Source organism: Pongo abelii, chromosome 2 (genome assembly GCF_028885655.2).
Source record: "Pongo abelii isolate AG06213 chromosome 2, NHGRI_mPonAbe1-v2.0_pri, whole genome shotgun sequence".
Classification (NCBI taxonomy): Eukaryota; Metazoa; Chordata; class Mammalia; order Primates; family Hominidae; genus Pongo; species Pongo abelii.
The window spans coordinates 134861626-134875684 of NC_085928.1; the positions used below are offsets into that span (position 1 = coordinate 134861626).

At 41.6% G+C, this 14059-nt stretch overlaps 1 protein-coding gene across 1 annotated transcript in view; it reads left to right on the plus strand.

Moving 5' to 3' along the window:
• EFHB (EF-hand domain family member B) overlaps nucleotides 1-6520 on the plus strand; it is a 55093-nt gene extending 48573 nt beyond the window's left edge. Inside the window, exons 11-13 of the mRNA XM_024245356.3 lie at nucleotides 1359-1571; nucleotides 3255-3436; nucleotides 6189-6520. Coding sequence (XP_024101124.3) covers nucleotides 1359-1571; nucleotides 3255-3436; nucleotides 6189-6362 — 569 coding nt within the window. The 3' untranslated portion in view covers nucleotides 6363-6520. The remainder of the gene's footprint in view (nucleotides 1-1358; nucleotides 1572-3254; nucleotides 3437-6188) is intronic.
• Nucleotides 6521-14059: the final 7539 nt, after the last annotated feature.

The window sequence follows — 14059 nt, forward strand, 5'->3', positions numbered from 1 at the left end:
AGGGGGCCCAGGAATGTTCTGCCAAAATTTTTCTGATATCAAATTCTATCTTACTGTTGACTTTTGGAGAAAAGTGGGTAAGTAATCTTTCAATTTTTTGAGAAATTCTTTTTCAAACTTTGTCCAGATTTCTACTTTTAGTGAGGTGGAGGGTTAGAGGATCTGGAACAGTGGGCCTGAGCATTTTCATAGCGGCAATTGGCAGGAACTGAGTGTGGGGAGAGGTGGGGTTGCGGGGAGGAATGCGTTCTTCAGAGAGGTAAGTCTTTTCTAGTTTGCCACGGTATCCACCCTTCTCTAACACCAGCAGGCCACTTGCCTTTGCAACCCTTACTTGGGCTCCCCCAGAACCTTTAGAATTTTTCTAAAGATGGAAACACCACAGCGCTCTCTAGTGGTATATATGTAGTAACCAGATCTGAAAAAGATTGCAGGAATTTATTCCTAAATTTCAGAATTGGCTCAGCAAAGCAATCTGCAAAAGAGGACAGAGTCTTACAACTTCAGTTCTATCTCAGGGTTTTCTTTTGTACACTGACTTGTCAGGAGTTAGTTGTAGAAACAGTTCTTGAGCTCACAGTGAGTCGTTATCATCTCTCTCGATGCTGTAATGCATGCTCCCCCCAGTCAAGTAGATGTGGAATTTTAAACTACAAGTGTGTCTTGTCTTATTTCTCCCTAGGGCATAGTGCTAGGAAAAACTCTGTAGTTCAAGTTAAATATTAAAGTACACTCTATTTTTTTTTTTTTTTTGGGACGAAGTCTCACTCTTGTCCTCCAGGCTGGAGTGCAATGGCGCGATCTCGGCTCACTGCAACCGCTGCCTCCCTGATTCAAGTGATTCTCCTGCCTCAGCCTCCTGAGTAGCTGGGATTACAGGCGCCTGCCACCATGCCCGACTAATTTTTATATTTTTAGTAGAGACGGGGGTTTCATCATGTTGGCCAGGCTGGTCTCGAACTCCTGACCTCAGGTGATCTGCCCGCCTCAGCCTCCCAAAGTGCTGGTATTACAGGCGTGAACCACCGTGCCTGGCTGCTCTATTTTTTTTTTTTTTTAAGAAAAGAAATGAATGGATTCTATGTTTACATTTGGTCTCTCATATTTCAAAGCTTTATTCTAGAATAAAGTGAGTGGAGTGGCAGAAGAAAACATTAGGCCATGTTCAGATTTCCTGGTGTATGACATTGGCCTGAACTTACTCTTCCACAGTTGGGTGTTGGGTCAGTGGAGGGGTCATGCCAGCTGTTTCCATTAGCAAGAAGAGACTAGATGGGAAAACTTAACCTGTTGCAGAGCAGCAAGCACTAAGTAGTAATGTATTCCTGCATTTTTTCTTTCATTTATTTTCCTTAAAGGTAGAAAACCAGATTGTGTAAACCCTACTGAGGCTAATGTTGAAGAACCTGAACCAACTCTCCTCATAAAGCCAGAAGATATTGTCTTAAAAGAACCAGGGAGCACAGAAAAGACTCTCCGGACACTTCTGAGACCAAGTGATAAAGTTTCCAACTACTATAAGACAACTTCTTCTGAGATCAATGCAATTGTAGGAGCCATTCCTTCTACTTGTATGTCACTTATTTATCAAGTTTTAAAAGCATCAACAAACGTGGAAGCAAACTGTCCTCTGTCTGTCCTTGCATTGTCCCCTGCCTTTCTCTGTTAGACTAAGTTTCTCAAAGCCTTGTACCTTGCATTTAATTCGTATTCTAACTACCTGAGGAGGCGAGGCCCACATATAAATGTTGATTGAACTGAATTGCCAATGATGACCAAAGTAAAATGATTCTTTATATATTAATGAAATGGAAACCATTATAGATCAGAACGTCGAATGTTATACATTGTAGTAATTCAGACTCCACCAAGTATGAATATTAGACGATTTTTAAACCATATGATTCTTAGCTCCATATATATCTGCCTTCAAATATTTAAAGAGCTTTTACATAACATTTCTCTGCATATTCATTCCCCATGTGTTAATTTGCTGGGGCTGCTGTATCAAAGTACCACAAACGGATGTCTTAACAGAATTTTATTGTCTCACAGTTCTGGAGGCTTGACATGCAAGGTGTCAGCAGGATTGGTTCCTCTGGTGGATTGTAAAGGAGAATCTGTCCATGCCTCTCCCCTAGTTTCTGATGATTTGCTAGCAGTCTTTGGCACCACTTGGCTTCTTCAGCATCACCCTGATCTCTGCCTTCATCTTCACATGGTGTTCTCCCCATTTGCATGTCTGTGTCCAAATTTCTCCATTTTACAAGAACTCTAGCCATATTAGGTTAGGGGCCCACCATACTCCAGTATGACCTCATCTTAATTAATTATACCTGAAATGACCTTATTTCCAAATAGGGTCACACTCTGAGTTAGTGGAGGTTAGGACTTCACCATATAAATTTTGGGAGGAGACAATTCAACCCATAACATCCATATATCAATATGAAGCAGGATGAATATTGGTGATTTAGAAAAACTATTTTATGTTGATCAAGATCACATCCTTGGAATAAGGACATGATTGAGGATTTACATATTTTTCTCAACTGGATTTTTATAGACATGCTATACATTCTAGAGTAATGAAATCTTGTTACTCTCATTAGACTGTGTTGTCAGTAGAAATAAAATTGAAGTCATCTATGTATTTACAAACTTTTTAGCATGAAAGAAAACCAGGCTGGGCATGGTGGCTCATGCCCGTAATCGCAGCATCTTGGGAGGCCAAGGTGGGAGGATCAATTGAGGCGAGGAGCTCAAGACCAGCCTGGGCAACATAGTGAGACCCTGTCTCTACAAAAAATACAAAAATTAGCTGGGTATGTTGGCAAACTCCTGTAGTCTCAGCAACCTGGGAGGCTGAGGTGGGAGGATCACTTGAGTCCAGGAGTTCAAGGCTGCAGTGAGCTGTGATCACACCACTGCATTCTAGCCTGGGTGACAGAGTGAGACCCTGTCTCAAAAAAGAAAAAGAAAAAGAAAAAAAGTCATGTTAAAAAAAAGAAACAGGTGAAATTAATTTTAATACTATATATATTCAAAATATTATCATTTCAATAACTAATCAGTATAACAATTATTAAATATTTTCCTTTTGTGTACTAAAATGTTTGAATTTTACATTTGGAATTCACCAAAATTCTTCCTAGCCACATTTTAAGTGCTCAGTATGCACATGTGACTGGTGGCTACTGTGTTACACAGCTTTGTTTTAGAATGTTTGTTTTCTTTCCTCATCAATGACCTAGGTTACCCCATTTGTGGTGTTCCAACCATTCGATCTGACATTCGTGCTCCCCGAATTCGTCGCATCAGTGACAGAACTAATTATGGTGAAGAAGGTAGTGCATATTCACTACTATATCCTACCATCTTCGCCCAGAAAGGAGTGTTTGAAAGAGACTTCTTCAAGACCAGATCAAAAGAAGAGGTATAGCATATAAGCATACAAAAATGGAACTGTTTTCTCTATCAACAACTACTATTTTAGACTTTTAAAAACTTGGGTTTTTATATTTACAAAAGTCTACAGGATCCCCAAGTATAGGATTCTTGATGAATAATCCTCAACTTGGTTGTGACATCTGGTACAATTCTTGAGGTAGAATTTATGCTGTGACAGGAAGAGCAAATTCATATTTTACATTCAATATGGTCCATGTAAAGAAGAAAAATATTTTTCTAAAACATTTAATACTATTCTAGTTGAGAAAAGGAACAGGATCAACCCCTTCCTTATGTAAGCATCCTGATGGCCTTGGGCCTCTAGAACTAAGAGTGGGCATGAGGATGGTCACTCTGCCACCCTTCTTGTCCACTGGTATCATATGTCTCAGATTATCTGCGACAAGCATTGATTTAAAGTATTCTGTCTTGTTGCCACAACACAGGTAAGGTAATACATCTGTCTTATTTATTTATTTATTTATTTATTTTTGACTCAGAAAACATGATGCCCACATCCGAGATGATCCTCTTCCTAGAAGAGTTATAAAGCTAGGGTTATAAAACCAGGTAGGTCTGAATAGCCACTGGGGTGCTGAGGGCCAGAGATTGATAGCAGTGCTCAGTTAGACTAGCCTGTCTACATCTGTGCTTATGGAAAGCAGGTGTAATTCAGGGAGTACTTCCTTCTTCAGAACTTTCATAGCTGGAGCTAGAAATGATATAGGAAAAGATATACGATGCCTTTTCAGACTTCAGATGAAGGGTTGATGGCTTGGAAACGTATTGAATACTAACCAAATTAATGGCAGATGCATCCCAGCAATTCTTTCACACGGAGGCAGGACAGAGAGGAAGGAGAGACAGGGGCTGATGCTTGCTTACTGGCCCCAAAGGAGGAACCTGGTATCCTTCCTGCGGGTCAAAGAAGGAAACCTCCAGATTGTATTTTCACTTTCCTCAATCACTCTAAAAGGCCTATGAAATAGAACTTTAGGGTTTCCAAAAGAAACAGAAATCTCCTGCTTGTTTCATAACCCCTAAAGGAAGTCATCCTTTAGGAAGTCATCCTTTTAACTAAGAAGTCATCCTTTATCCCACAATTCTAGACAAAAAGTAAGAAGTCAAAGACCTGCTTGGAATAATAATGTTGACTTGAGAATGGATAGATTTCAGTAGACGTGTTAGGTAGACAGCATACTACTGATAGAATGCCAAACCACTGGAGCAAACCCTCCCACGGAGTGGGGAAGGAAGCGGGGGAGAAGGTCTGGGATGCTCAAGACTGACTCAAACCATTCCTGAGCTCACTCTGCAGGGGCCTTTTTAAACTACCAGTGGGTGGGGAAAATAGCAGCTATGCATAGGGGTATTGTGTTTTTGCTTTATAGCTGCAGTTGCTAGCAGCTCTGCTCTTCTGAATTTCAGAATTTGATTTGTATTTGAATAGTACTTAATTTGTATTTAATTACACTAATTTCCCACAAGGGTGCATCATTTCTAGGGGATTTTTTAATTGTTGAGATTCTGTTTAATAGATGTATTCTGCAACTATTTTATTTCTTTGGCTATTCGCTTCTAACCTTTTCATTTCCCTTTTTGTTTTTTTTTCTGAATGCTTCATAGTAAATGCTTCTTTTAAATTTAGTTTCATTTTAAAATTTTGTTTTCACATATTTTATTCCCACTACTCATTCTATTGTTTCTTCCCACTACTAGTTCTTACTTTCCTTTCTTGTATTTTTCTTAAGACATAAGAAGCATGTTTTTCCCCACCTTCATCTTCATCTGTTTTAATAGTTATCACTGTAGAGAGATTATTTGTAACCAAAGATTACTAGTTTTCAGTGTGCTTGGCTTTTAGTGTCCTCTCTTAATCATGGGTATACTATCTGCCATTTGCACACATAGTTAAAGTTCCAACAGGCCAATTAGATACATTTTATAAATGTTCATATTTTAAAGGATACAAAACTTGGCCATGCCTAGAGGCTCATGCCTGTAATCCCAGCACTTTGGGAGGCCGAGGCAGGTGGATCATTTGGGTTCAGGAGTTCAAGACCAGCCTGGCCAGCATGGTGAAACTTCATCTCTACTATAAATACAAAAAAATTGGCCAGGTGTGGTGGCACACACCTGTAATCCCAGCTACTCAGGAGGCTGAGGCAGAAGAATCGCTTGTACCCAGGAGGCAGAGGCTGCAGTGAGCCAAGATCACACCACTGCACTCCAGCCTGGGCAACAGAGTGAGACTCTGTCTCAAAAATAAATAAATAAATAAATAAATAAATAAATAAATAAATAAATACATGAAACTAATGTTCAAGTGGCTTAGGTGACATACACAAGACCAAAATGACAATAAATGACTGAAATGGAACTCAAACCTAGCAAGTCTTCTTTATTTTTTCACTCTTTTTACTTGAATTTTGCTACCTCTCCTTAAAATAATGAGACATTTAAAGTTGAAAGTAACTTTATATATTGGCTAGTGTATTTGAACACCCTCATATTCATAATAATAAAATTATTCCTGAGCTGACAGTATTAGAATTTTGATATTTTCTCATTATATATATATATACAAGCACATGCACACACACAAATACATACACACACATACTTTTCACACATACTTTTTTGGAAAAATATCCATAGTCTTAGATGTTATAAATATATTTTTCATTACAAATTTTAAAACATATAAATCATGGTCTATTTTAAATGCCTTTTTCTAGATTGCAGAGATATTGTGTAACATTGGTGTCAAACTTTCTGATGAAGAATTTGAAAATGTATGGAATCTTGCATCAAAAAAGCATCACAGAGGAGAAGTTTGTGTTGAGAATATCAGAAATGTTCTAGATGAGCTATGGCATGCAGACCGGATCAAGTGTAAAACACCCATGTGATATTTTTGGACTTCATTCATTCAAGCAAAAGAATTATTAACTCTATGTTTATCTAAAATGTTCAATCCATTCTGGTTTTAGATATTATGTTAGAGTTCACAGTGTAAGACTCATATGCCTGTATGTGTTGCTAATAAATTAGATTTTGGATTTTAAAATTTATTGTTTTCCATAAAGCACCTAAGAACTTGAAAAGTGATTGAAGAGTTAACATTTAGCCTCAGCAAAGACAGTTCAGAATGATATTAGAAGTTTTGTAGGCCTAAGAATTCCATCCATTTTAGTTGGCCGTCTGAATTCATAGTGTGATTTATGATGCCAGGTTTAATTTTCTTTGTTGGTTAAGCCAATTTGAACTGCAATTTCTGTCACAGGTGATCAAAATGTAGTAACACACCAAGAGTAAGGAGATTCATGTTTATGTAGTGGACTAAAAGCTAGATCTTGTGCATGGAACTACAGGTGAATTTTTTTTTTTTTTTTTTGAGATGGAGTCTCACTCTGTCACCCAGGCTGGAGTGCAGTGGCGCAGTGTTGGCTCACTGCAACCTCTGCCTCCCGGGTTGAAGCGATTCTCCTGCCTCAGCCTCCTGAGTAGGTGGGACTACAGGCGCTTGCCACCATGTCAGGCTAATTTTTTGTAGAGACGGGGTTTCACCATATTAGCCAGGCTGGTCTCGATCTACTGACCCTGTGATCCGCCCGCCTCAGCCTCCCAAAGTGCTGGGATTACAGGCGTGAGCCACTGCGCCTGGCTACAGGTGAAAAATGTTAAGGAAAAAAAAAAGCGATCTTGACTTCCTTACATTTCCTTTTCTATTAAAAAGTTACTTGTCTTTTAAAAATTAATTCTTTAAAAGAACAAATGAAGAATACAGCTAGAGGAGCTCTTTCCATATATTAAAAACCACAAATTTAAAGCTTTTAAGACAGCAAAAACAAGACAAAAGAAAACATTATAAGGTTTGGGGAATAAGCAATCTTTTCCAAAAGATCTCTAAACTCATGCTTTCTTAACACATTTGGCTTAAGTCATCAAACTGTGGTCAAGCAGGCATGCGGCCGTTGCCCTTAAGGGAGGAGATAAGCCATCTTTCAGGATGGTCCTGATTCACTTTCCTAAATCTACTCTAAAAGTACCAATTGAGGTTCCTTTGTGTATCCTCCTCCTATCACTGGTGGGTTCTTTATATTTTGTCCCTGGTAGGCTATAAAATGGGTCAGAACTGTACGTTTTCAATGTCAAAGAAACTCCATTGACAAATAAAAAAGTTATCATTTTATTCTATTTCTCATTCCAACTTATGCCCAGTCATGTTGTCCAACATAGTGTATAAGGGATTCTACAATGAGAATTCTACAATGAGAATAAATAATAGCATTGAGATAATCTGGTAATAAAATGCCAACATAAAGATGGTAAACATGAAGATGATAAAATTTGAATAAACTTTCTAGTGTCAAATTCACAGGAATAAATAATACCCAAATGTTAAATTTCCTTGCCAGTTAAAATCTGAAGATAAAATTCAAAGTAATTCAAGACTGAAATCAAATTATCTAGTGTCCAGTGAGTTAAAAATCCAAGGAAATTATCTCTCCCTTTTTTCTGCTTCTGCCTAGTTTCAGCCAAGGTGTTTGGAAGACCTGGGGAGAGGTGTGTTTCCTTTAAGCAGCTGCGTCTTAAGCTACTTCTCACTGGGAAGACCATAGGTCCATCCTGGTTCTTAAAATCATAGTCACTTAACTGAAGTGACTCAGCGGGCTGAGCTTCAATTTTAGGAAGTCAAAAATGTAACAAGGCATACAAGATTTCATAGCTCCCACCAAATTTAGGAAATAAGCCAATTCTTAGCTCTGAGAGCAGTTATCTCCGAGCAATTTTCTCAGTGAAAATTGTGTTTCTACAACCCAGTATCTGTATGTCACCGAAGCCATAGAAGAAATTACGTGATATCTGAGTGAAGGAAAGAAATGGAGAAAATCTTGATTTGAACCTTACCAGGATGCTCATATGTGTACATTAGCTAGAATTTATGACCTATGGACTTAAACTAATTTGGAAGAAATGAAGTTAAATTTGATACTATGCATTTACTATATCTGTCCTAAAAATCTACTTTATGTATACTGTCTTTTCTTATTGGAGCACGACATTTGAAACATTATTTCCTTCATGCAATTTAGAAATTTTACACGGAAGCGCAGTCGTTACTTTTTTTTTTTGAGATGGAGTCTCTCTTTGTCACCCTGGCTGGAGTGCAGAGGCGTGATCTCAGCTCACTGCAACCTCTGCCTCCCAGGTTCAAGCGATTCTTGTGCTTCAGCTTCCCGAGTAGCTGGGATTACAGGTGTGTGCCACCATGGTGGGCTAATTTTTTGTATTTTTCGTAGATATGGGGTTTCACCATATTGGCCAGGTTGGTCTTGAACTCCTGACCTCAGGTGATCCATCGCCTTGGCCTCCCAAATTGGTGGGATTACAGGCATGAACCACTGTGCCTGGCTGGTCATTACTTTTTATTATGAAGTATCTGTCTTCCCTACTCAGCCTATTCTATACTTTTCATTATTCTTTGAGGTGCTGGGTACTGACTAGAGTGCAGGTGCTATTTAGCAGTCTATTGTCAATATTCTTTTCAAGTGCACCCCTTCAATTCTGTGCCTAGGAATTGCTTCCATTGCTTCTTGTTTCAGAATTGCCTAGGATTCAGAAACCTACCTCCTGTTAAAGTTTCTTCTATCAGTTAAACCAGCTAGAATCAAAGTGGCACATGTGATGGAAGTGATCCTGAGCCACATGAATTTAAGTTTAGCTGATTGAGGGGTTTGCTCCCTGCCCTGAATGCAGGATGGCTTTGGGGCAAGGGACCTAGTGCTGCTTATCTGGACAAACCTTGTTTAAAAGTTTGAGCCTTTTAATAAAAATTAGGGTAGCTGAACTGACATCATTTAAAAGCTTCACCTCTTGTTGTCTAGAAGATATGGATACATGGGGGCAACCCCCTTTGGGTCCCCTCCCTTTGTATGGGAGCTCTGTTTTCACTCTATTTTACTTTGTTAAATCTTGCAACTGCACTCTTCTGGTCCATGTTTGTTACGGCTCGAGCTGAGCTTTCGCTCACCGTCTACCACTGCTGTTTGCCACTGTTGCAGACCCGCCGCTGAAGCCCATCCCACTGCTGACTCCCATCCCTCTGAATCTGGAATGGTGTCCGCTGTGCTCCTGACCCAGCCAGACTCCCATTGCCACTCCCGATCGTGCTAAAGGTCTGCCATTGTTCCTGCATGGCTAAGTGCCTGGGTTCATCCTAATTGAGCTGAACACTAGTCACTGGGTTCCACGGTTCTCTTTCATGACCCACGGCTTCTAATAGAGCTATAACACTCACCACATGGCTCAAGATTCCATTCCTTGGAATCTGTGAGGCCGAGAACCCCAGGTCAGAGAACACGAGGCTTGCCACCATCTTGGAAGCGGCCCGCCACCATCTTGGAAGCGGCTCGCCACCATCTTGGGAGCTCTGTGAGCAAGGACCCCTGGTAACATTTTGGCGACCATGAAGGGACATCCAAAGTGGTGAGTAATATTGGACCACTTTCACTTGCTATTCTGTTCTATCCTTCCTTAGAACTGGAGGAAAATACTGGGCACTTGTCGGCCAGTTAAAAACAATTAGCGTGGCTGCCGGACTTAAGACTCAGGTATGAGGCTATCTGGGGAAGGGCTTTCTAGCAACCCCCAACCCTTCTACTGGGGACGTTGGTCTGCCTGGAGCCAGCTTCCACTTTCAATTTTCTTGGGGAAGCCGAGAGCCGACTAGAGGCAGAAAGCTGTTGTCCCGAACTGCCGGCAGTAGCTGGTTGAGATCATGGCACAGCCAGAAGTCTCTACTCAGCAGTCACCCATGCGTGCGCCCCTACCTTTCCTTCTGAACCATACCTCCTGGGTCCTGGCTGCGACTTTCTTGAAAGTGTAGCCCCAAAATTCTCCTTACCTCTGAATTTACTTCCTCTGATCCCTGCCTCCTGGGTACTAATGGTTCAGACTTTCATTTCCTCTAGCAAGTTGTATCTCCAAAGGGATCCAAGGAGGCTCTATGCTGTGTCCTTAGGCACCTAGGCTATAACCCAGGGAGTCTTATCCCTGGTATCCCTCCTGATTTAGGTACACAGCTCTCGACATGGGCAGTTACGTGGGACCCGTTCCCCACCCCCCTTGCCAGGGCCCCAAGTTTGTAATGGCTGACAGAGAGAGATGGAGAGAGCGAGAGAGAGATGGAGAGAGAGAGAGATGGAGAGAGAGACAAAGAGGGAGTCAAAGAGAAAAAGAAAGAAAAAGAAATAGTAAAAAAAAAAAAAAGTGTGCCCTATTCCTTTAAAAGCCAGGGTAAATTTAAAACCTGTAATTGATAATTGCCACTTTGTTGTCAGTGTAAATAAGGGCGTAGCAAGTCCTTAACCCAGTAACCCACGGATGGGCCAAATGCATTCAGTTGGTAGCGCAACTGCTTTGCTAAAAGTAGAAAAGTAACTTTTAGAGGAAACCTCGTTGTGGGCACACCTCATAAGCCAAAAAAAGCAAAAAGGTAGCTTACTAACTAAAAAATCTTAAAGTATGGGGCTATTATGTTAGAAAAGGGTAATGTAACTCCAACCACTGATAATTCCCTTAACCCAGCAGATTTCCTAACAAAGGATTTAAACCTTAATTACCACACAAAGGTCCGACCAGACCTAGGAGGAACTCCCTTCAGGACAGGACAGTAGATGGTTCCTCCCAGGTGATTGAGGAAAAAACCACAATGGGTATTCAGTAATTGATATGGAGACTCTTGTGGAAACAGAGTTAAAAAATTGCCTAATAATTGGTCTCCTCAAATGTGTGAGCTGTTTGCACTCAGCCAAGGCTTAAAGTACTTACAGAATCAAAAGACTATCTCAATCCTGACTCAAAAGGTTAGCTACACCCTCTCTGAAACAAATTTGCATAAGAACTGTTGTTTATGGGAATGCATCTTGATGGGGCAGCTGGGTTGTTATGAAATACTCAGGAACCCAGCCCAGCTCTAGAACTCACCCCTGAGCACAAAGGCAATGCTGGGCACGCTGGTAAAGGACCACTAGAATTCAGCAGCCGGGACCACTTTCTTTGTGGTCAAGAAAGGCGGGAAAACAGGTGCAGGACTGCTACATCAGTAAGCGTAACTAATCCGATAAGCAGAGGTCCATGGGTGGTTACGCACCCTGGAAAGGAACTCACCTCTGAGCGCAAAGGCAATGTTGGGCACGCTGGTTAAGGACCACTAGAATCCAGCAGCCCAGGCCCCTTGCTTTGTCGTCAAGAAAGGCGGGAAAAGGAATGCAGAACTGCTACGTCAGTGAGCGTAACTAATCCAATAAGCAGAGTCGGTTACGCACCCGACTCTCTAGGACTAATGCTCATTGGAAAATGACTAGGGGTGCTGGCATCCCTATGTTCTTTTTTCAGATGGGAAACATTCCCCCCAAGGTAAAAACGCCCCTAAGATGTATTCTGGAGAATTAGGACCAATTTGACCCTCAGACTCCGAGAAAGAAACGACTTATATTCTTCTGCAGTACTGCCTGGCCACAGTATCCTCCTCAAGGGGGAGAAACCTGGCCTCCTGAGGGAAGTACAAATTATAACACCATCTTACAGCTAGACCTCTTTTGTAGAAAAGAAGGCAAACAGAGTGAAGTGCCATATGTGCAAACTTTCTTTTCATTAAGAGACAGCTCGCAATTATGTAAAAAGTGTGGTTTATGCCCTACAGGAAGCCCTCAGCGTCTACCTCCCTATCCCAGCATCCCCCCGACTCCTTCCCCAACTAATAAGGACCCCCCTTCAACCCAAATGGTCCAAAAGGAGATAGACAAATGGGTAAACAGTGAATCAAAGAGTGCCAGTATTCCCTGATTATGCCGCTTCCAAGCAGTGGGAGGAGGAGAATTTGGCCCAGTCAGAATGCATGTACCTTTTTCTCTCTCAGACTTAAAGCAAATTAAAATAGACCTAGGTAAATTCTCAGATAACCCTGATGGCTATATTGATGTTTTACAAGGGCTAGGGCAATCCTTTAATCTGACATGGAGAGATATAATGTTGCTGCTAGATCAGACACTAACCCCGTATGAGAGAAGTGCTGCTATAACTGCAGCCCGAGAGTTTGGCGATCTTTGGTATCTCAGTCAGGTCAATGATAGGATGACAACAGAGGAAAGAGAACGATTCCCCACAGTCCAGCAGGCAGTTCCCAGTGTAGACCCTCATTAGGACACAGAATCAGAACATGGAGATTGGAGCCACAGACATTTGCTAACTTGCGTGCTAGAAGGACTAAAGAAAACTAGGAAGAAGCCTATGAATTATTCAGTGATGTCCACTATAACACAAGGAAAGGAAGAAAATCCTACTACCTTTCTGGAGAGACTAAGAGAGGCATTAAGAAAGCATACCTCCCTGTCATCTGACTCTACTGAAGGCCAACTAATCTGAAAGGATAAGTTTATCACTCAGTTAGCTGCAGACATTAGAAAAAAACTTCAAAAGTCTGCCTTAGGCCCAGAGCAAAACTTAGAAACCCTATTGAACTTGGCAACCTCGGTTTTTTATACTAGAGATCACGAAGAGCAGGCAAAATGGGACAAACAGGATTAAAAAAAAAGGCCACCGCTTTAGTCATGGCCCTCAGGCAAGCAGACTTTGGAGGCTCTGGAAAAGGGAAAAGCCGGACAAATCGAATGCCTAATAGGGCTTGCTTCCAGTGTAGTCTTCAAGGACACTTTAAAAAAGATTGTCCAAGTAGAAATAAGCCGCCCCCTTGTCCATGCCCCTTATGTCAAGGGAATCACTGGAAGGCCCATTGCCCCAGGGGATGAAGGTCCTCTGAGTCAGAAGCCACTTACCGGATGATCCAGCAGCAGGACTGAGGGTGCCCGGGGCAAGCGCCAGCCCATGCCATCACACTCGCAGAGCCCCCGGGTATGCTTGACCATTGAGGGCCAGGAGGTTAACTGTCTCCTGGACACTGGCCTGGCCTTCTTAGTCTTACTCTCCTGCCCTGGACAACTGTCCTCCAGATCCGTCACTACCTGAGGGGTCCTAGGACAGCCAGTCACTAGATACTTCTCCCAGCCACTAAGTTGTGACTGGGGAACTTTACTCTTTTCACATGCTTTTCTAATTATGCCTGAAAGCCCCACTCCCTTGTTAGGGAGAGACATTCTAGCAAAAGCAGGGGCCATTATACATCTGAACATAGGAGAAGGAACACCCGTTTGTTGTCCCCTGCTTGAGGAAGGAATTAATCCTGAAGTCTGGGCAACAGAAGGACAATATGGACGAGCAAAGAATGCCCATCCTGTTCAGGTTAAACTAAAGGATTCTGCCTCCTTTCCCTACCAAAGGCAGTACCCCCTCAGACCCGAGGCCTAACAAGGACTCCAAAAGATTGTTAAGGACCTAAAAGCCCAAGGCCTAGTAAAACCGTGCAATAGCCCCTGCAATACTCCAATTTTAGGAGTACAGAAACCCAACAGATAGTAGAGATTAGTGCAAGATCTCAAGATTATCAATGAGGCTGTTGTCCCTCTATACCCAGCGGTACCTAGCCCTTATACTCTGCTTTCCTAAATACGAGAGGAAGCAGAGTGGTTTACAGTCCTGGACCTTA